The sequence below is a fragment of the Heloderma suspectum genome, chromosome 5 (genome assembly GCF_057233095.1).
Source record: "Heloderma suspectum isolate Gila_16-S chromosome 5, 16-S_ref, whole genome shotgun sequence".
NCBI classification, from domain to species: Eukaryota; Metazoa; Chordata; class Lepidosauria; order Squamata; family Helodermatidae; genus Heloderma; species Heloderma suspectum.
The window spans coordinates 180,707,599-180,729,834 of NC_139462.1; the positions used below are offsets into that span (position 1 = coordinate 180,707,599).

Genomic DNA, 22,236 nt, shown 5'->3' on the forward strand with positions numbered 1-22,236 from the left:
AACAAATAGAAAATAAAACTGCCAATATTATAATGCCTTTATACAAACCTATATTGTGACCACACTTGGAATACAGCATATACTTCTGGTTACAGCATTTCAAAAAGGATATTGCAAAGCTGGAAAAGGTTGAGAAAAGGGGGCGGAATCAAGGGGCTGGACAACTACCCTATGAGGAAAGGATACGTTTGGGGCTGTTTAGCTTAGAAACAAGGTAAGCAAAGGGAGAAATAAAAGAGGTGTATTGAATCAGGGCTGTGCACGGACCCTCCGCTTTACTTCAGATGCCAATTCAGACCTTCCAAAGCGGCCCCACTTCACTTCGGACCGATTCAGACCCCATCTGCTTCAACTCGGATCCAAATCCGAAGCAAGATTCGGTTATCCCACTCACTCATTTGGGGCGTTTTCCCATTGACTTGCATTGGAAAACACAAACACCCATAACTTTTTCAGTTTTCACGATAAATACATGAGATTTGGGGAACTCTCAGCCCCTATGGAGGGGAGGCCACCTGCCAATTTTCAGACAGTTTGGCCAAGTAATTTTTGTGCTAAGTGCAGGTAAAATTTGATTTTTTTTCAAGGAAAACTCTCAAAGGAAAGAGCTATAACTTGTTGCACAGAGGTGCATGAAATTGGGGGACCTCTCTGCCACCATGGAGGGGATCCCACCTGCCAAATTTCAGACAGTTTGGCCCAATAAATTTTGTGCTAGGCGCAGCTAAAATGTGCCATTCTCAGAAACTCAAAACTCGGGATAATAATCAGAGGAGTTAGAAGTTAGATAGTGAAGTTAGATAAAGAAACCTTCAGCAGAGATTAGGGATAGTGATCTCTGCTTCAACAGAGATCACTATTTTGAAGTGCAAATAACCCCTCTCCCGTAGCACTACTTTCCTATTCAGCTTCACAGTGGATGACCTCAGGCTCTCTTTGGCTGAATTTGGAATACACATTTACCTGGGAACACTGGCAGGCAGGCTGGCAGAGTAGTTTTTGTAGTAGTGTGATTTTTTCACACACAAAAATGAATATTTTATATTTATTCTATATTTTAATTTTTAAAATTTAGCCACAATACATCTGCCAGGTTTCAGACAGTTTTTAATTAAAGAAATGATGCAAGTGAGCTGAAGGAACTGAAAGTGTAGCAAAGTGCACATCATTATCCAGGTTATATTTATATACGCAGTTGGTGATCTGGTCGGGCACTGGAAACCACCTTGTGGACCCATACTTCCCCCACTCCATCTCCTCCATTGTGGCCTGCCTAAGCCTCTTGGGGGTGAGAGACAGAGAGCTTGCAGTAGTTCCGGCACTACCAGCCTTCTGCTTGCGCCTGCTGCCTGTCCGCTGGGACGTAGGGGCCTCTTCCCCAAGCAAGACCAATTGGTGCTGCCTCCTTAAGTGCAGGAGTAGGCTGCTGGTGGTGTAGTGCCCTAGTTGTTTCCCCCTGCTCAGAGACACCTTGCAGTGGCTGCAGATGGGAGTGGATTCCAGCACTGCCACCTCAAAGTGGTCCCACACAATGCTGCCCTGATGTTTCTGTGGACAGAGTCTGCCTGCCTTGAGTCTTGGCGGTCACCACACGAGCTGGGGGAACAGTGGAAGAGGGGTCAGGTGCTAGAGCTTCTGCCCACTGCTTATCCTCCCCCACACCCTGGAGGATCTCCTCCTCCTCTTGGCCCTCCAGCACACTGAGGACATCAGACACCTCCGACATAATATCCATCAGCAGGCTCCCCTTTTCCACTACAGGAGATGGTGCTCCTTTGGCAACAGTGCTACTGCGACCACCTGCACTAGCCTCCTCAGATAGTGCCCTTTGGGCACTGCTACTTGCCTCCACACTCTGCTGCCCTGCTACACCTGGACACACTATCCGGACTGGGGGAGAGCCAGCTTGCCTATCAGTGCTACTAGTCCCAGCAGCACCTTGCCAACCTCTGCCCCTGCCAACAACACCTCGGAGATGCCTCATAGTGGACTTGCTTGTTTTTCCACACAGCCTAATATTATTTAAATCATAGCTGTTAATGTGTGTGTGTGCGTGCATGCACGCATGCGTGCTGCTTTGCCCACTGTTTTTGGAAATGTGGACTGTTTACCACACACAGTTTGTCCACACAGCACAAACACACACAAGAAAAAGACTCTACAAAAGAAAGAACTGGGAAGGAAGAAGAGCACTAGTACAACAAACAAACACGTCTCTAGCCAAGTTCAGGCAGAGCCCTCTCCAGTACCACCTCTCTCACAATGAGCAAATGCAGCTGTTTCTCTAGGTTTATTCAGTATTGCCCCACCCCTCCTCCACTAATTGGAGACTGCTGGGTTTCATTCAGCCCTGATTTGACAGCTAGAGTTGTCATTCACCAAAGCTCCCACCGCCCTCCTCCCCCTTTCCCCATTCCCTCCTCCTCCCCCTTCCTGATCTCTCTCAAATAAGATATATTTGGAGCCGGCGGATCTGGGCTGCTCAGAAGGCATCGGAAGAGCGACAAATCTCCAAGGCAGACAAGGCACCTCGTTGATGAGGCACTTCACTTTAGGGCACCTCGGTGCTGTTCTGATCCTCCTTGTATCATGCCGAGGCACCTCCGAATCAGCCCACTTCACCTCATTATTTGGGCTTCAGACCGAAGTGGTGCACAGCCCTATATAAAATTATGTATGGTAGAAAAAGTATGGAGTTTTTTTTCTCCCTCTTATAATACTAGAACCTGCTGGGGTCATCCCATGAAGTGGAATGATGGGAAATTCAGGACAGATAAAAAAGTTCTTCACACATAGTTAAAAATATGGAAGTCGCTACCACAAGAGGTTGTGATGGCCGCCAACTTGGATGGCTTTAAGAGGGATTAGACAAATTATGGAGGATAAGGCTATCAATGGCTGCTAGTCATGCTGGCTATATGCTACCTCCAGTATCAGAGGCAGTATGCATCTGTAGACCAGCTGCTAGGGAACATGAGTGGGAGAGGACTATTGCATTCATGGCCCACTTGTAGGCTTCCCATGGGCATCTGGTTGGCTGCTGTGTGAGCACAATGCTGGACTAGAATAGCCTTTGGTCTGAGCCAGCATAGCTCTTATGTTTGAATGTTTTATTTAATAGAGTAGAACTTATTTCAGAGTAGTTTACATGCATAGGATTGGGATTTCTATATCTAGTCTGCCAACATTTCTGTATGGCTTTCAGCTGAACCGGTTTAATTATTCTCAGCCTATAATGGAAGTAGCGGTCATGAACATATAAGTATTCACATCTTATGAAAGAAACCCACTTCCTATCACCATCTTATCCTGTTTGATTGATTTAATAATATATATGCCAAAATGCTGTTTGTTGGTAGTACTATTACGGTTATTATTTTAATCCAATGAAAAGTTTAAAATTAGCAGTCTGATTTTTGGAGGATTTTGGCACTATGCCATCATTTCAAATCTGGATATCAGTTTTTACCATTCATATTTTCTTGGCATTTTTCATTATTTTTATTAGAGAGAAATCACCAAGTTTAAAAGCCATGAAATACAGAGATCAAATACACTATCTCTTTGATGATAAAAATGTATGCAGATGAAAAACTGATATAAGTAAATTATTTAATCTCTGCACGTTTACAGCCAGGTCTTCCATATTCAAACCTGGATTTGCTCCATTGATACGTAACATGTAGGTGAGAAAACAGTTGTCTTACAGTACATGAAGCCAGTTGGATCATTTTGCTTCAGTGTCTGAAAAGCAATAGACATACTACCATGTCTTATTTTATCTGCATTAAACACAACAGAATTAATAGAAACAGGAAAACATAAACAAAGTAATAAGGGTTGTATCCAATGGGCTGTATCCAGTATTACACTTACTAAAGTCCCATTCATTTCAATGGGAGTATTCTAACTAGGACTAACACTGGATACACAGCCCTAAGGAAAACATATCAACGTGCTGATCATTGACAATTAATAAAAGGTATTCCTTTGTTTTATTGGTTGTCATGAATTCTTTGATGCCACTGGACCTTTTCCTTTTTGTTTTGCAGCTTTCTCTTGTTTTAACTGTAATGAAAAAGAAAATACATACATATGTAAAATTATGTATTTTGATTTACAGAGTAAACTAGCTATGTAAGTGAACTGCTTCCCAGATTGAGCTATGCTCATTTCCTGCCAAACTTCACTTTACCTAGACCCAGTTTCAGCAACCCAAATCAGGCCAGTTTTCTCCATCAGCATTCAGCTAAATGTCAATTTTCAGTGTGTGCCACTCTGAACCACTATTTACCTTTTAGTTCCTTCCTTTCCCAATTGACTACTATTTCTGACAGCTGAGGTAAGTAGAACATACCTATAGTAGAACCACATCTTTCTATATCACAGTTCTGAAAAGTGTAAAGACTACATGATATGAGAAAGAGAACACCTGCAGCAGATAAGAGCAATAGAAAGTGAGCTTCTTGAACTGGCTGAGCTGTAGCCAGTTGTTGGGGTTCCACCCATAACCTAGAAGCCTTACAATGGCCTAGAATGATTTCAATTTGTGTTTCAAACAACTGTAACAAGTAGATATCAGTGGACTTTCATACAAAGCTGTATACAGAAGTTTCAAAAAATACACTTGGAAAAAAGAACAAAGTCTTGTAACAATGGAGGGTGCAATCCTATGGGGATAGTCATCCACCTCCAAACTCTGAGGCGGATGACTGTCCAATGCAGGGCGGGCACAGCACAGAAGGGATCCTCTCCTCCGCACTCCAGCTGCCCTACATTTGTGACTAGACAGCTGATTTCAGCTGTCTAGCTGGGTGTGTCAGAGTGGTGGGGGGAGGCCAGAAGGCACATAGGTAGCATCATAACAACACTTCTGCTGTCCCTCCCCACCCTCAGAAATGCCCCCTTCTTGCCCACTCCATGCTGCTCTTACAAGTGTGGAGATGAGGATGAACCACGCTGCCTATGTGGCAGTGTGGGAGGGAGCAGGTAGGGAGGTTTCTAGGAACCAAGCTCAGAGCCCTGGCTCCGAGCTCAGTTCTCAGAAACTGAAAAATCCTATGGCTGTCTAGACACTGTCAAGCGGCCATAGGATTGCACCCTTAAAGATTAACTGATTTATTATTATGTATTGCATCAGCTTTCACAGACTACAGTCCACCAGGAAGAAATAGAAGCATGTTAGACAACATCAGATATGATAAAGGAAAACCTCATTGTAGACATGACAGCTGGAAGGCAAATATGAAGTAGACCATAGCCTTTGAAAGCTGATACCATAATAAATCCTTTAGTCTTTAAAGGTGCCATAAGACTTAGTCTTCTGCAGCAAAAACTAACATGGCTACCCTTCTGGAAATTGTAGGGGGAAGTGTTCCTTTAATAATGGTCATCAAAGTAGAGGACATTGTAAAGAACTAAATAAGGAAGAGAGACATGGTGGCATTGGTGCTAATCTTTTCCTGTCCTACGGTATTAGAAATGTTCTTTGCGGGATATCAGGTTGCAACACTGCCATGAGATGGCACAGAATGTCTGAGACTTCTGGGTTGCGACTCCTGGAAATTTCATGGAACAACAGCCCGGTTGAGGGAAAGACACTTGAATTAGTTCTCAGGCTGGGCTGCCACAGCAACACAGTTGAAGTGGTATTGAGACAGCAATGGATACCAAAGGGAAGTATGAGGACCAAGATAAAACTTCATTCCTTCTTCCAGCCACTCCACTAGAGGAGGAGGTGGGTGGCTCTAAAGCCCTTATTTCTCTTGTTGAAGGCCAAGCAGTTGTTACACACTTAACACGCGTAGATCCAAGGAGGAACCACATTAAGTAGTTGAATAGCTTAATCAAACTTTAACTGATTAAGCTACAAGGCAAATTTTGATATGTTGAGTTGTGACTGAAGCATACACATTTTTCTAAAAGCTTTTTCCCTTGTTTTTTTGCACAATATGGAATAAAAATGAAAAAAATAATGATGGCCTTCCAACAATCTCACCTCTTAGATGTCAGTTTTTTTCCTGTCCCTTTTCACTATCACACAGGCAGCTACTGATGTGGCATTGTTTTGGATTTGTAGAATTATAGAATTAAACCAGAAAAATGTAAAATAACTGCAGATACGATAAAGGAAAATTTTGATTGTAGACATGACAACTGGAAGGCAAAGTCCCACTGGTTTTCAATATAATTGTGATGCTCAACTGCTGTTTCTGTCTTTTACAATATCCCATGACAGACCTAATGTTTCCATGTCTTCATTGCTACGTTTAATTCTGAGATTCCAGTATAGTTTTCTAACATATTTTAGCAAAGTTATCAACAAATTAAAAATAATATTGGAGATGTATCATTCAACAAATTATTTTCAACTGTAAATAAATGCTTTTGTTTTAAATTATCTATACAGTTGCTTACCCGTGCTTGATACTGTCTTTCAAAGTAAGCCATGTCATCTTCGTCAGGTCTCCTTAAACTGGAAACTTGCATTGCTGTGCTTGCACCTCCTTAAAAACAATGCTTATTAGATTTTTTTTTTTACAATTTTATTGGTTCCAAAGCTTTTTAGACTTGAAGGAATTAAAGTTTATTTCAAAGAAATTTCAGACATACCTTATTGGGAAACAAGTCTCACTGAAATTGGTGGAACTTATTTCCAAATAAATATTTAGGATCTCTAGTCTCTCCAGTAATCTCACTAGCCACATATGTTAGATGGGAAAATGGAAAACACAACTACCATCTTGAATTAACCTGCTTGATAGTAGTGGGAATATTTGAAAATAAGACTCACTCCTGCTCTTGATTTGCCCTTACTGTTCTATCCAAACCTTATTAGCAAACACACCAGACTTAACATAAAAGCCTACAGCCTACACAGGGACAGTGAAATAAAAGAAAATGTATCCCATGTCCACCAGAGGGCACAGTGTATTTTCTTATAAACCCTCCTCTCTCTAAGGATGGACAAAAGTCCCTTACCTGGTCCCACAGTTTGCTTCACAGTGGGGGGGAGGCGCTTCGGTTCTCCCCCCCGAAGTTCTTGGGGGGGGAGGCGCCCTGCCCCTCCCGGCCGGCCCCATCCCTCACCGCTGAAATTCAAGCCGGGGGGGAGCGCCCCGAAATAAAAGTAAAACAAAAAACAAAAAAACACATGATAGGCTATGTAACAATTTACGTAGCCTATCACAGCTAGATTTTCAAAGTCAGCCGTGATAGGCTACATAAATCTTTACGTAGCCTATCACGGGTGACTTTGGAAAAAAAAAAGCACGTACGCAAATGCAAATAGCGTTGCCCTTATTTTCGCCATAGTCTACATAAATCTTTACATAGACTACCCATGCCCAAATAAGGAACGCAAATGGCGGCGCCCATGGGCGCCGCCATTTGCGTACGTGTTTTCCCCCCCCAAAGTTGCCGCCCCCGCCGAAACACCGCCGGGACCCACCGCCGAGAGGGACATTCGAAGGAGATAAGTCCCATCCCGGGGGGGGGGGGGGCGGATAATTTCACCACCAATTTTGGGGGGCCAAATGCGTTGGCATTCAGCCTCCCGGAGATTCGTGGAGAAATTCTCCGCCATCCCTACCTCAAGGGATGGACGAAAGTCCCTTACCTTATCCCGCAGCTTGCTTTGCGGTGGGGGGGAGGCGCTCCTTCCCTCCCCCCGAAATTCTGGGCGGGGTGGGAGGTGCCCCATCCCTCCCTGCCGAAATTCTGGCCAGGGGGGAGGCGCCCCCTCCCTCCGGCCGAAATTCTGGCCGGGGGGGAGGCGCCCCCTCCCTCCAGCCGCGAATTTCGTCTCCTGCCGGGATGCAAATGGCGGCGGCCATAGCCGCCGCCGTTTGCGTCCCTGCAGTCAGCCGTGATAGGCTACATAAATCCTTACATAGCCTATCATGGCTAACTTTGGGGGGGGGGAAGCACGTATGCAAATGGCGGCGCCCATGGGCGCCGCCATTTGCGTTCCTTATTTGGGCACGTGTAGTCTACGTAAATGTTTACATAGACTACACGTGCCCAAATAAGGAACGCAAATGGCGGCGCCCATGGGCGCCGCCATTTGCATATGCGCTCCCCCCCCCCCCCAAGTCAGCCATCATAGGCTACGTAAGGATTTACGTAGCCTATCACGGTGTTTTTTGAAAATCTAGCCGTGATAGGCTACGTAAATCTTTACGTAGCCTATCACATTCGTTGTTGTTGTTGTTGTTTTACTGGGAAATGGCGGTGGCGGCAGCCGGTCAGAAGACCGGCCGCCGGGAGCTGCCAGCGCCAGGGACATTCGCCAAAGGTAAGTCCCATTCCGGGGGGGGGGGGGGGGCGGACTGTTTCTCCACCAATTTCGGGGGGCCGAATGCGTTGGCATTCGGCCTCCCGGAGATTCATGGAGAAATTCTCCGACATCCCTACCTCTCCTCCCCACCAACTCTCTAGAATCTAGCTGTACAGGGAACCCTGGAAAGAAGTTACCCCTGAAAGAGTTGATCTCAGAATCTCATGAGACTGGATGATACATTCTTAATCCTAAGGATATTTTACACACACACACACACACACACTTTTTCCGCTTATGCTTTGCCTGTTCAAACTTCATGTAATGGCTAGTACTCAGTGCAGCTTCTTTTACTGGGTACTTCAGCCTCCCAATCACAGGATTCTTACAAGAATGAACACACTTTTAATGTGTGGTAAACTAAAATCCTTTGTGGGCTGCAACCATGCTCAATACTATGCCACGTATCTTTTTCTGACATAAAGCAGAGGTGGGGAACTACCCAGGTTCTGCAGGCCAGATGATGTCAGTGGGCGTGCTCACACCCACTACCATAATTCCATTTTGCCTTTCTGCCTCTCCCAGCACAGAGGAAGGGATTCTCTGACTTTGGGAGGAGCAGCTCCTGGCTGAGTCCCTGGCTTTGCACGCACCGCATCTCCAATCTTTGATCTGCATTTGGAAATAATGGGGGATTCCGCTGCACACTGCTCACCCTCTCACCGATCAGAGATAAGAGCAGGGATTTTTCCAAGGGATGGGGCTTGGAGGCCATGCCCAGCCCCTAGAGGAAACCAAGGAGTTTCTGCGGACTGGATGGGGAACCTCCACAGGTTGGATTAAGTCCACAGGCCAGAGGTTCCCTAACCCTGGCATAAAGGCAACCTTATTCTAAACTGAAACTAATTTTTAAAAATGTCCAGTGTAGTCAGTCAGGTAATATAATGAGGGTTTAAAAAAAATATTTAATTTAATTACCATCTGTTAACTGGGAGTGTGCTTCCATGGAACTGGAAGGGCCTTGGAATGCTCTTAAAAAGGGATGATCCATATTGGTTACAGAAGATTCTAGGAACTCAGTTGAAGGTGCTCCTTAAAACAAAAAATGGGGCGGGGGGACAAATGTACTACAAACAAAGCAGAGCTTGATCAAAATACCATAACCAGCACAGGGTTATATAGTGAGAGGCAGTCTCTATAAGACAGGGGTAGGCGACCTTTTTGAGTTCATGGACACATTTGGAAATTTAAGAAACTGTCTTGGGCACCACCACAAAATAGGCACATTGCAGATGAAAGTGTCAGCCTGTGGCTACCTGCCATTTTCATTTCCTAAGAAATGTCTGTGAGCCCCACATTTGGCCCAGAGGGATTCATGGGAAAAGAAGATGGGAGCAGCTAGAGGCCCTCACTTTCCTTTGAAGCAATTCCAGCTGCTAGTAAGAAACTTTGTTATTTAAAAAAAAAAACAAGCAGTGGGAGGGGTAGGCCACCTCAGTGGCCACCAAGCAAGGTGTCTGAGGGCACATTGGTGCCCAAAGGTGCCACGTTGCCTACTCCTGCTCTAAAATATATTAGTCCCAAGACTGTGCAGGGTTTTAAAGGCAAGCACCAGTATGCTCAATTAGGTCAGGAACAGCATTAGTAGCCAGTACACTTGCCACAAAACCATGAATCACAAAGTTGGAGGAGCTCTTATAGGCCATCTAATCCAAGCTCCTGCTCAGTGCAGGAAATCCAGAGATCCACATATTTATCAGAAGGAAGAATGCCGCTTTCTGCACCTTCGATAGCTTCCAAGTCACCTTCAAGGGCAGCACCATGTAAAGTGTATACATTAGCCAATCCTCCAGGCTATAAACCTGCTCTTGTGGAGAGAGTAGTACTCCACCCAAAAGACACACAACAGCTCCTACAAGAAGTTAACAACCAATCCCCTATCTCTACTCTGGAATCAGCTTCTGTTTGTTCGACTTCACCAATCCGCTTCAGCTTCCAGACTGGTTTAGGGCTATGACAACCACATATGCTTAGATGCTTTATGCTTAAAGAAATATAGAGTTGGGTGTCATCAGCATATTAACATCACCCAAGTCCAAAGCTCCAGATTATCTCTCCCAATGACTCTCCCAATAAAAAGACTGAACACCATTGGCAATAAGACCAAACCTTGAGGGGCACTGCAGGTCAGAGCACATGGTGCTGAACTTGCCTACTCAATCAGACATTGCTAGGTGAGACAAAGCATTTATTTTGTAGGACATTGGATTAAAGTATCACAGTAGTGTTTCTGAAACGAATCAGTTGTAATCTGGTTGAATTGTCCGGAATACATTGGACCTACCACTAATACAAAAACAGTCAGGTGTAAACTCAAAAGAATCCTTCAATTTCCACATTCTTACCTATCCCACTATCATCGAGCCTCATGTAGCCTTCTGCTAGTGAACTAAAGCCAGTTAGTCCTCCCATTGCAGCATAAGGAATGTCTTGCCCCACTGGTTTTCCTTGGGCTAAGCGCTCCTCTTTTGTTTCCACTACTGTTTCATGAGCATATGCTGGCTGACCACATCCACAAGTAAAGCAACTGTGAAACCCTGAACATTTGGAACCTAATGCAAAACATATTTTAAAAGAGTCAGATAGGCTAACATACGTTGCTACCTTCCACTCAGTGACACTTTTTCTTGAGAATCCTTGCCTGGACTATACAAACAATTCCTACAACTGGAAACAGCTAATACAATGCATATGCCGTATTTGAGGCAAGGATAGACACGGTGGAAAGGTATAAGAACTAGAAGATTATAATTGTATTCCTGAATGCAGTTTTGCATCTGAGAAATATTGTGGGATTATAAACATTATTCATTGTACAATTAAAACAAAACATGTTTAGCTGACGATTTGCAGATGGGTTCTACTTCTGCAAAAAGCTGTCAGATGGTAGAGTGCCTCTTATACATGCTTGAAAAACTCAGATTTGGAAGCAGCACAAATTCAGAAATCATGTACCATTACACAAATTAACCAAATTTGAAGTGTTAATATGAAATGTTGAATGAGTTTTCTAGTTGCGGAATCTGAAGCATTTGAGTTACTCCCACACCAACAAATCTACATGACAGCAATCATACAATGCCTAAAGATAGATACTTTGTGTAATGGAAAGTTGCTACACTTAACTACACCATGCTTATTTACCAAAATCACACTTACATGTGTTACATGGAAACCCAGGTGCTGCACTGTGCTGATCAGCAAAGTGCTTACATCTACAACGGATGGGCTGAGTACCATTAAGAGGGACAAAGTTATAAGACCTGCATGGGCATCGGCTCACCCTACAAGGGACAGAAATAGGACGTTCCTTTGGAATCACTTCAAAGTCTGTTTTGTGTTGTTTATACCTGGAAAAAGTACCAAAAAAATGCAGACATGCTTTTTAGTTATCATTTGCTTTTTTAAAAAAATCCTTTAATTATTCAAAGGAATGACATTCAAATCTTTTATGAAGGGAACTGGAGGCCCCAAATTCTGGCTGGCCTTGGTAGCCAGCCATTATTCGAGGTTGCCACCAACCCAGACCCCTCTCTTGAATCCTGTGCAACATGGCAAGTCCTAAACTCCAAAACTGTCCCATCACCAGTACTGAAGTAAAATTCAACTTTCAGTGAAGTTCAGTTTTGTAAATGGAGCTGGTGTGGGGATGACACCTTTGCCTGAGTCAGCAAAATGTCTCGGGCAGGCCCTGATGGCATAATAAGAAATAATTTCCCTGGTCCCAGCAGTGCTTTCTGAAGTTTTCCAAGAGATAGACTCTCAAGCTAACTGCACCATCTGCTGGCACAGAAATGCTTCTGTTGAAGCGGGTATTTCATTACATAGAAAACTGCTTCCATTGAACGGGACATGTCATTGTACAGAACACAGAATGCCTTACCTGTGTGTACAAAAACATGGGGTTTCTGGACCCACAAGTTTACAGTCCATGCCAGTTGGTGATCTCCAGCTCACATACAATCTGTTTTGTAACCGTATGGGCAACACTTTTTTCTTGTACTGTTCATATTCTTCAGGGGTAAAGAGTTTCCCCCCGTCATCTTCACCTACAATTCTGTAAATAAATTAATCAATTCCCATAATACTTCCCATTGTATTTTGAATTACAACCAAAGACAAACATCAACATTTTGATAACAAACAAACAAAAGTAAACAAGGCTGAAATGGCCATGGCTTAAGAGAAAGGATAAAGTGGAGTGAGAATCTTGGAGCAAAGTCTGGAACCAGAAACATTTGGAGATGTCTTCTAATTCTGCTCTTACTTGTGGTTCAACATCTAAACAGTGCTATGATCCTAAACATATTTTATGGAATATCCCTGCTTAGTTCCCTCTAATCTGAGGAAGCAGTTTGAGGGTCTCAGTCTAAAGTCTATATATCAAATGTATTTACACACCTTCAAATCATAGGAACTTCCACCATAGGACCTAGCCATCCACACAGTTACAGTGCAATCTTATATGTGTCTACTCAGATATAAGTCCCATTGAGTTCAATTAAACACTGTAACCAAATTGGTCTCTTCACAAAAGTATTAATTATCTTTTTATTTGATTTGGTTAAATATACTAAATCATCATCTTGGATCAGCAGAAGTTGTTCCTTTTAAAGACATCATCACCTTGCCTATTTTATATTTCTTGGGGCAAGACTAGTGGCCATCAGCATTAATGTGATCTGCTGCTGGTGACTGTGAAAAGAGTTGTGCTGTTTGCACCATGGAGCACACCATGAACTGCCACTGTGTTTTACTTCTTGTTTTTGCAATGCAAAAGTTTATTCCTTTAAAAAAAAAAACAGTTTTGTCCAATTGCCATGGATATTAAATCACAAGTCCTGACTTTAAAGACCAATGCAGACATGATATAGGAGATTCTTGACTGGATCTCCTGTCATTTTGTTTTTGTTTAATTTATTTACTACATTTATATCCTGCTTTTCCTCCAAGGAACTAAAGGGGGCATACAATTTCAAAACAATAGACAGAAGTCCTGCTTTTATCAGTATGGTGTAGTCAGCGGTTAAGAGTATCGGACTAGAATTAGGGAGACGGGGTTTCAAATCCCCACTCACCTATGGTCCTTACTAGATAACCTTGAGTCAGTCACTATCTCTCAGCCTAAACCTACCTCACAGGAATGTTGTGCGGATAGGGCACGGGGGGGGGGGGGGGAGATAATGACATACATCACTTTGAGCTCCTTGGACTGAGGGTGGGATATAATGAAAAAAAATAAAATCAGAGCAGTCGCGCTCATGGAAGTTTATTTATTCATTTACTCCACTTGTAAGTCGTCCTGTAGACAAAGCTCTCAGGGCAATGTACATAATTACAAAATAAAACACACTAAAATCAATACAAGACAGTTAAATACAATCAAAAATAAAAGCGGCAGCACAAACACAATTTACAATAGTGAAGACTAAAAACATCAAAGCAACAAATACTAAAGAGATCTTTTAAAAAAAAAACACGGAGATAAATGGTTAACTCTTCCCCCGCTCCCCGTGCCATTTTCCCAACACAAACAAAGCTGTTATTAACACTGCAGCAAAAAAACAAAAACAAATACTTGGTCATTTTAAAACAGAGCTGCTAGGGGCTTACCCCTGGCTGGATAGTGTTACTCCATAGCAGGGAGAACAGGTGTAACTTTCCCCTTCACCATGCCAGCATGTACTGTGCCCGTTGAATTTGTCGGACAGCTGGCCACGCTAAAGGCACAGTGAGAAGTGGAAACTATCTGCAGGGGTGGGCAACTTGCGTCCCTCCCCCTTGCGTCCCTCCAGGTGTTGCTGAACTGCAATCCCCATCATCCCCCACCACTGCCTATGCTAGCAGGACTGATGGGAGTTGCAGCCCAACAACGTCGGGAAGCAGGGGGTTTAGAGAAAGGCTATATCCCCCACTGAGGGGCGAGGAAAATGCCCTTCGCACATGCTCAGAGGCCCTCTCTTATTTCTGCACGCGTGCCCCAAGGCTCCCGACATTCCAAACAAATTCCGGCTGGCGAGCCTTGGCGCGGACGCCGCAGAGGCTTCCTGCTTCCCCCGTGCGAAGCGCGCTCAGCCCGCTAGTTATGTCATCGGGAGCGCGGCAAACGGCGGCCTTCCAGTCCCTCCTCCCTTCATTAGCGGCCGGCCGGCCGGCCTTCCTCACCTCTTGTACTCCAGGTACTCGTCTACGGCTGCGGCGGCTCCCGGCTGGAACGTCAACCGCTCCATGGCCAAGGGTGACGCTCCCCACCCCGCAACTCCCCCGGGCCTGCGGTGGAGGAGAGCGGGCGACGCTTCACCGCCTGAGCGCGGGCTTCCCCCCCGAAGGCGAGACACGCGGCGAGGCCTCGCGGGAGAGAAAGAGGCGGCCCGCCCTTCCTCCTCCACCCGCCAGACGGCGCGGAGAGGCTGCCACGGCGCCGTCCCTCGCCTCGCCGCTTGTTGGGGCTCAGCCGTTGCTTAGAGACGGCGGCGGTTGCAACGCTCCTGCCAACGCCAGCTCCAGTTTTGGGGCGAGAGAGAAGGCCTCAGCACGTCTACTTGCTTCTCCTCACTGGTTAAAACTACTAGTGCCATTTAAAAACACACGATTTTTACCACTCATCCTACTTGCGACGTGGGCAGTTAGTTAACCAGCTAATATAAAGAGGTGGTTCGCTTCCCGCACCCCATACAATCTCAAGCCTGCTGCGGAGTTGCCATCGCATCCTTTAATTTAAGCCCCCTCGCATAAGACAGAAAAACGTCCGGACCCCCTAAAGCCCGTCTAAACTTAGTACCCTGCTGGTTAATTTTTGGAACACCCAATGATCTAGCAGCATCCCCATCCTCACCCACCCCCGTGTGCCGCAGTTGGCTGCTACTCTCTTCACTCAGAATCTAGCCTAAGCCAGTAGCCATTTTGTAAGATGGTACACAGATGACTAAGGCAGTGGTCCTTCGGCGTTGCTGCCCCCCAGATTAAGGGAAATAAACGTACCGCATGCGCATACAAAATCACTGTTCCTGCCACCTGCATCGATCTCCTTTCTCTAATCCGGCGCCTGCACGAAATAACCTGAAGAAAGAGGTGGCACCCTTTTTCTGACAAGAGCTCCTTTGTTCCTAACTTCCAACAGCAGTGTGACAGGTAGAAATTTAACAGGAGAAGATTCCCTCCCATCACTGCATCTCCATGCCAGGGAAACTTGCACTTATTTTATCCAGCTGTTTAACACTTGAGATTACAACTGCCAGTCCAATCTTCATTCGTAGCTCCGAGTACAGTACTATAAAAGCAGGGCTGTTTATCAGTTTGAGGTAGTATATCCAAAATAGAACAATACAATCTTATACAATCTTGAGTTAGTATATCCAAAATACTAACAGTACAGTCTTATACATATCCACTCAGAAGTCAGTGGTGAATAGAGAGAATACAGTGGTATTGTAGCCTAAACAGCTCTTCTCGACAAAAATACAACTTGGGACAAGGATACCTGAGAGAGCAGGTTCCACATCCTTCTTCCTTACCAACCTGCCCGGTCACTGAGGTCAGCAGAGGGCAAGTTCCTGGTGGTTCTACATGGACCTATGGCCTGGTTGGAGTCCACCAGGAAAAGAGCTTTCAGCGTAGTGGCCCTCTTCCTGTGGAACTCCCTGCCTTTGTAGGTCAGGCAGGTGCCAACACTGCGTTGCTTCTGGTACCTCCTGAAGACACTGTTATTTCGGGAGGCCTTCCTTGAGTGAACAGCCACTGTTTATTAAATTAGGTCTTATCAGAACTTGTTTCTTTTAAAAATGATTTAATTGTTTTAACATGGTGTTTTATTCTTTTATCTTTGCTGCTCACCGCTCCGAAATCTTTTGATGTGGAGCGATATATAAATTATCGTAAATAAATAAATACCACTCTGCCTATATTCAGCCCTCTTGAGGTATCCCATGTTCCAGATGATTAGGTACTACAGAAAATAACTTCCTGTACTCCTAGCAAAGCATATTTTCATATGCCACCACTTCAAACTCTTCTAAACAGTTCTAAAAATTGATTTGGCAAACCTGTACTACACTAGTGGTCAGTAACTACAGCAGTGATAAAAAGTTTGTGAACCCCTTAGGACAGCACATATTTCCAACCTATAATCTAACCCCATAATCCTAAGTAAAGAATAGAAAACCTGATTAAACAAATGACACCCAAGAATGATGCTTTTTCAACATTTAGTTATCCACAACTGATTCAACATTCAATTGCCATGTGTGAAAAAGTGTGTGCACTTTTAGATTCAGTACCTGGTGGCACCCCCTTGAGCAGCAATGACTTCAAGGAAGTATTTCCTGTAACTGTTGGTCAGTCTCTCACATCAGTTTTGAGGAATTTTGGCCCATTCCTCCTGCGTCTGCTCAGTGACATTTGAGGGCTTCCTTGCATGAACAGCTTGCTTCAGCTCCTGCCACAACATTTCGATGAGGTTACGTCTGGAGTTTGACTAGGCCTTTCTAAAACATGGAATTTCTTCTTCCACAGCCATTCTTTCGTAGATCTGCTTGTATGTTTAGGATCATTGTCATGTTGCATGACCCACTTTCGGTTCACCTTCAGCTCATGGACAGATGGCCTGACACTCTACTCTAGAATCTTCTGATACACTACAAAATTAATGGTTGTGTCAAATCAGGCAGCAAATCAGGCACAAACCATCACATTCTCACCACCATGCTTGAAAGCTGGGATGATGTTCTTCTGTTTGAACTCAGTGTTTGTTTTTTGCCAAACATAGCATTTGTCATTGAGACCAAAAAGTTCTACCTTTGACTTGTCTGTCCAGAGGACATTGTTCCAGAAGTCCTGGGTATCATCTATGTGACATTTTTGCGAACTTTAGATGGGCAGCAATATACTTTTTAGAGAGCTCTTGTTTCCTCCCGGCTATCCTCCCATGAAGACCAGTCTTGTTCTCATCACTGAGTCATGAACACTCACATTAGCCAAGGAGAGAGTGGCCTGCAAGATCCTTGGATGTTACTCTGGGGTACTTTTTGACTTCCTGGATGATGCACCTGTTTGTTGTTCAAGAGATTTTGATAGGACAACCACTCCTGGGTAGTGTGGCTGTGGTCTTGAACCATCTATCTGTCTGACTGTAGATTGGTGGAGCCCCAAATCCTTAGAAATGGCTTTCTAGACTGATGAGAAGCAATAACTGCTTTTCTGAGGACCTCAGCTATGTCTTTTGATTGTGGTATGACATGTTTCCACACAACTGTGTGGCGAAGACCAAAGTCTTCTGAGCCTTTTATAGGGTGGGGCCTCCCAAACTCACCCCTGGAGATCTACCTATTTACTTAAACACCTGATTCTAACTATTCCTTTTAACTGAGCTGATACAGCCAGGAGTTCACTTACTTTTGCACATACCCTGACTGTTAAGTACTCATTGTTTGCCTAATTTATACATTGTTTTATTTCACAAGACACATAATTTGTTAACATAAACCCTATTGGATATTTAGAAAATTACTGATTTTGATTCATGAAGGCTATCATGGTAAAACTATGAAATTCCTGTAATTATCATTAGAGTTCACAAACTTTTTCTCACCACTGTAAATTGGCCTGGTAGCAAATCTAGGACAGGGCAGAAGAAAAGGGTGGAGGAGGGATCACCTGCTCGCTACCACTCACACTTATTTTTTGCAAGCAGCATATTCATGGGGTCAAACTGTCCATCTTCTGATAACCTGTTTAATGTATTCTGGAATATGAAAATATATGAGCTATTCATCTCTGAAGCCAATTTATAAAGTAAAAATGTAAGCATGTGAAAAATAGCTATTGGTATCTAGTACTGTTTGTTTTTGTTTATATTTTTGTGACTGTCAACAGAAAGTGTAGCTTTTATTATATTTATACTCCATCTTTTATAGTAAGCCCCACACACATTTCTTACACAAACAATATTGCCAAAGAAATCAAAGATGAGCAAAAGCAGCTATACATACACCCAAAGCATTCTGTTGGTATTTCTGTAGCATATTCACCTGAAAAGGCAGGCAGTGGAGCTACTGTGGAAGCATCTTTAAAGAAGGCTCTATACACAGTCCTCATACTAATAGCACAACCATATATTACTCATGGAAGTTGTCAACAGCAAAGAGGAATTTATATCAATTTTTGATAGGAAGCAGATGCATGGGCAGAATCATTGCATAATAAACTGGAGCCCCAATCTGTAAGAGCTGTAGTGTACGTAGTTATGATTACACACAAAAGTAAAAATACCTGGACCACAATTTTGAAGCCAAATAAATGCCTCTACTGTCGTGAATCTACTTGGTACTAGTCCTTGTCTTACAACTGTGGCCTCAGATTTGTTCCCTTATCCTTATGTTCAGGGAAATACTGTGGCTTGGGAAAGTATACTCGAAACCAAATCTGAAAAAACATTTACTCTCAAAAATGGTTTTACTGGGCTTAGGAAGTATATGTGCTTAGGAATGTATCCTTTCAACACAATCATATGCATGCAAAAAAAGTAAAGGTAGGTGTGTTGGCCATAAGAAAATATCCAAAATCTTTATTACTATAATACCTTATCAGGCCAACTCAAAGGTCACAAAAGTGTGCAAGCTTTCAAGTTACAGAAAGCATGGGGCAGGATGTCTTTTGCCTAACAATGAAGACGGTTCCGAGTAACAGTTGGATTTTATATTTTCAAAAGTACAGGATCAACCATTGTACATTGGTTTCTTGTTCCCAGCAGTGAGCAACAGTCTTAGAGACTGTCCCAGGTGCAACTGAAACCATCACATCACCAAGTAGAGCCTAATTTGAATGTTTGCAGCCCCCTCCTCCCACCTTTAATCTAAAGACTATGACCATGCAGACTTCATGACTGTGACTTCAAGTCAGCCTCCCCCTCCCCCCCCCCCACTCCTATCCTGATGGAGAAATGTGGAGATTTTGAAACCTTGCAGATTTTTTGTGACCCTGCTGACCTAAATGAAGGTATTACACACTACTATGGATTTTGGCCCCTTCATGGATCACTGCCTTGTTGTGGCGAAGGGGCTTGCGTAACTCGGTGAAGCCATAAGCTATGCGGTGCAGGGCCACCAAAGATGGACAGGTCATGGCGGAGAGTTCTGACAAAATGTGGTCCACTGGAGAAGGAAATGGCAACCCACTCCAGTATTCCTGCCAAGAAAACCCCACGGAACGTATCACAAGGCTAAAAGAGATGACACTGGAAGATGAGCCCCTCAGGTCGGAAGGTGTCCAATATACTACTGGGGAAGAGCAGGGGGTATTTCCAAGTAGCGCCAAAAAGAGTGAAGCGGCTGGGCCAAAGCCAAAAGGACACTCAGCTGTGGATGTGTCTGGTGGTGAAAAGAAAATCCGATGCTGTAAAGAACAATATTGTTTAGGAACCTGGAATGTCAGACCAATGAATCAAGGTAAGCTGGAGGTGGTCAAACATGAGATGGCAAGATTGAACATCGACATCTTGGGAATCAGTGAACTAAAATGGACAAGCATGGGCGAACTTAATTCAGGTGACCATCATATCTACTACTGTGGGCATGAATCCCTTAGAAGAAATGGAGTAGCACTCATAGTCAAGAAAAGGGTGGGAAAAGCAGTAATGGGGTACAATCTTAAAAACGATAGAATGTTCTCAGTACAAATCCAATCCAAACCATTCAACATCACAGTAATTCAATTTTATGCCCCAACCACTGAGGCCGAAGAAGCTGAGGTTGATCGGTTCTATGAAGACCTACAACACCTTCTAGAACTAACACCAAAAAAAGATGTCCTCTTCATCATAGGGGATTGGAATGCTAAAGTAGGAAGTCGAGAAATCACCGGGATAACAGGTAAGCATGGCCTTGGTGTACAAAATGAAGCAGGACAAAGGCTAACAGCCAAGAGAACACGCTGATCATAGCAAGCACTCTTTTCCAACAGCACAAGAGGCGACTCTACACATGGACATCACCAGATGGTCAATATCAAAATCAGATTGATTATGTACTTTGCAGCCAAAGATGGAGAAGCTCTACACAGTCAGTAAAAACAAGACCTGGAGCTGACTGTGGCTCAGATCATGAACTTCTTGTTGCAAAATTTCAGCTTAAATTGAAGAACGTAGGGAAAACCACTAAACCATTCAGGTATGACCTAAATCATATCCCTTATGAATATACAGTGGAGGTGAGGAATAGATTTAAGGGATTAGACCTGACAGACAGAGTGCCTGAGGAACTATGGACGGAGGTCCGTAACACTGTTCAGGAGGCAGCAACTCAATCCATCCCAAAGAAAAAGAAATGCAAGGAAGCCAAGTGGCTGTCTGATGAGGCTTTACAAGGATCTGAGGAAAGAAGGGAAGCAAAAAGCAAGGGAGAAAGGGGAAGATATATCCAACTGAATGCAGAGTTCCAGAGAATAGCAAGGAGAGATAAGGCCTTTTTAAATGAACAATGCAAAGAAATCGAGGAAAACAACAGAATGGGAAAGACTAGAGATCTCTTCAAGAAAATCGGAGATCTCAAGGGAACGTTTTGTGCAAAGACGGGCATGATAAAGGACAAAGAAGGCAGGGACCTAACAGAAGCAGATGAGATTAAGAAGAGGTGGAAAGAATACACAGAAGAACTATACAGGAAAGGCCTTAATGTCCCTGATAGCCATGATAGTGCGGTCACTGAACTTGAGCCGGACAACCTCGAGAGTGAAGCCAAGTGGGCCTTAGGAAGCATTACTAACAACAAAGCTAGCGGAGATGGCAGTCTTCCAGCTGAGCTATTTAAAATCCTAAAAGATGATGCTGTTAAAGTGCTGCACTCAATATGCCAACCAATTTGGAACACTCAACAGTGGCCACAAGACTGGAAAAGGTCACTTTACATTCCAATTCCAAAGAAGGGCAACGCCAAAGAGTGTTCAAACTACCGTACAATTGCGCTCATTTCACATGCCAGCAAGGTTATGCTCAAAATCCTACAAGCTAGGCTTCAGCAGTATGCGAACCGAGAACTACTGGAAGTACAAGCTGGGTTTCGAAGAGGCAGAGGAAGTAGAGATCAAATCGCCAACTTTCGCTGGATCATGGAGAAAGCAAGAGAATTCCAGAAAAACGTCTATTTCTGCTTCATTGACTACGCTAAAGCCTTTGATTGTGTGGATCACAACAAACTGTGGCAAATTCTGAAAGAGATGGGGGTACCAGACCACCTTACCTGTCTCCTGAGAAACCTGTACGAGGGACAAGAAGCAACAGTAAGAACCAGACATGGAACAACCGACTGGTTCAAAATTGGGAAAGGAGTACGACAAGTCTGCATATTGTCGCCCTGCTTATTTAACTTATATGCAGGGTACATCATGAGAAATGCCGGGTTGGATGAATCACAGGTCGGAATTAAGATTGCCGGGAGAATTATCAACCTCAGATACCCAGATGATACCACCCTAATGGCAGAAAGTGAAGAGGATCTATAGAGCCTCTTGTTGAGGGTGAAAGAGGAGAGTGCAAAAGCTGGTGTGAAATGCAACATTAAAAAAACCAAGATCATGGCATCTGGCCCCATCACTTCCTGGCATATGGAAGGGGAAGAAATGGAAGCAGTGACAGATTTTATTTTCTTGGGCTCCAAGATCACCGCAGACGGTGACTGTAGCCATGAAATTAAAAGACGCTTGCTCCTTGGGAGGAAAGCTATGGCCAACCTAGACGGCATAGTAAGAAGCAGAGACATCACCTTGCCGACAAAGGTCCGTCTAATCAAAGCTATGGTTTTCCCAGTAGTAACGTATGGCTGTGAGAGCTGGACTATAAGGAAGGCTGAGCGCCGAAGAATTGATGCTTTCAAACTGTGGTGCTGGAGAAGACTCTTACGAGTCCCCTG

General features: G+C 44.0%; 1 protein-coding gene across 2 annotated transcripts; it reads right to left on the bottom strand.

Moving 5' to 3' along the window:
- Window positions 1-3,308: 3,308 nt before the first annotated feature.
- Window positions 3,309-14,663, bottom strand: FAM221A (family with sequence similarity 221 member A). 2 transcript variants are annotated; one of them, XM_084858551.1, is made up of 7 exons: window positions 14,504-14,663; window positions 12,222-12,395; window positions 11,498-11,688; window positions 10,684-10,890; window positions 9,257-9,370; window positions 6,418-6,506; window positions 3,355-4,068 (listed from the first exon to the last, which is right to left on the bottom strand). In XM_084858551.1, exons 1-7 carry the CDS (start codon window positions 14,566-14,568, stop codon window positions 4,006-4,008), a joined length of 903 nt encoding a protein of 300 aa, XP_084714677.1. In that variant the 5' UTR covers window positions 14,569-14,663; the 3' UTR covers window positions 3,355-4,005. The 2 variants fall into 2 exon arrangements, with proteins under 2 accessions (XP_084714678.1, XP_084714677.1); XM_084858552.1 differs by lacking the exon at window positions 9,257-9,370 and having other exon boundaries at window positions 3,309-4,068.
- Between the last annotated feature and the right edge of the window lie 7,573 nt (window positions 14,664-22,236).

Bases quoted from the DNA above. Each gene is read 5' to 3' on its own strand.
- FAM221A (XM_084858551.1), bottom strand. From the start codon at position 14,568: ATGGAGCGGTTGACGTTCCAGCCGGGAGCCGCCGCAGCCGTAGACGAG. The intron at 11,689-12,221 runs GTAAGGCATTCT...TACTTTTTCCAG, and splicing joins CCATGTTTTTGTACACACAG to GTATAAACAACACAAAACAG. The intron at 10,891-11,497 runs GTAAGTGTGATT...GTTTTGCATTAG, and splicing joins TGGGTTTCCATGTAACACAT to GTTCCAAATGTTCAGGGTTT.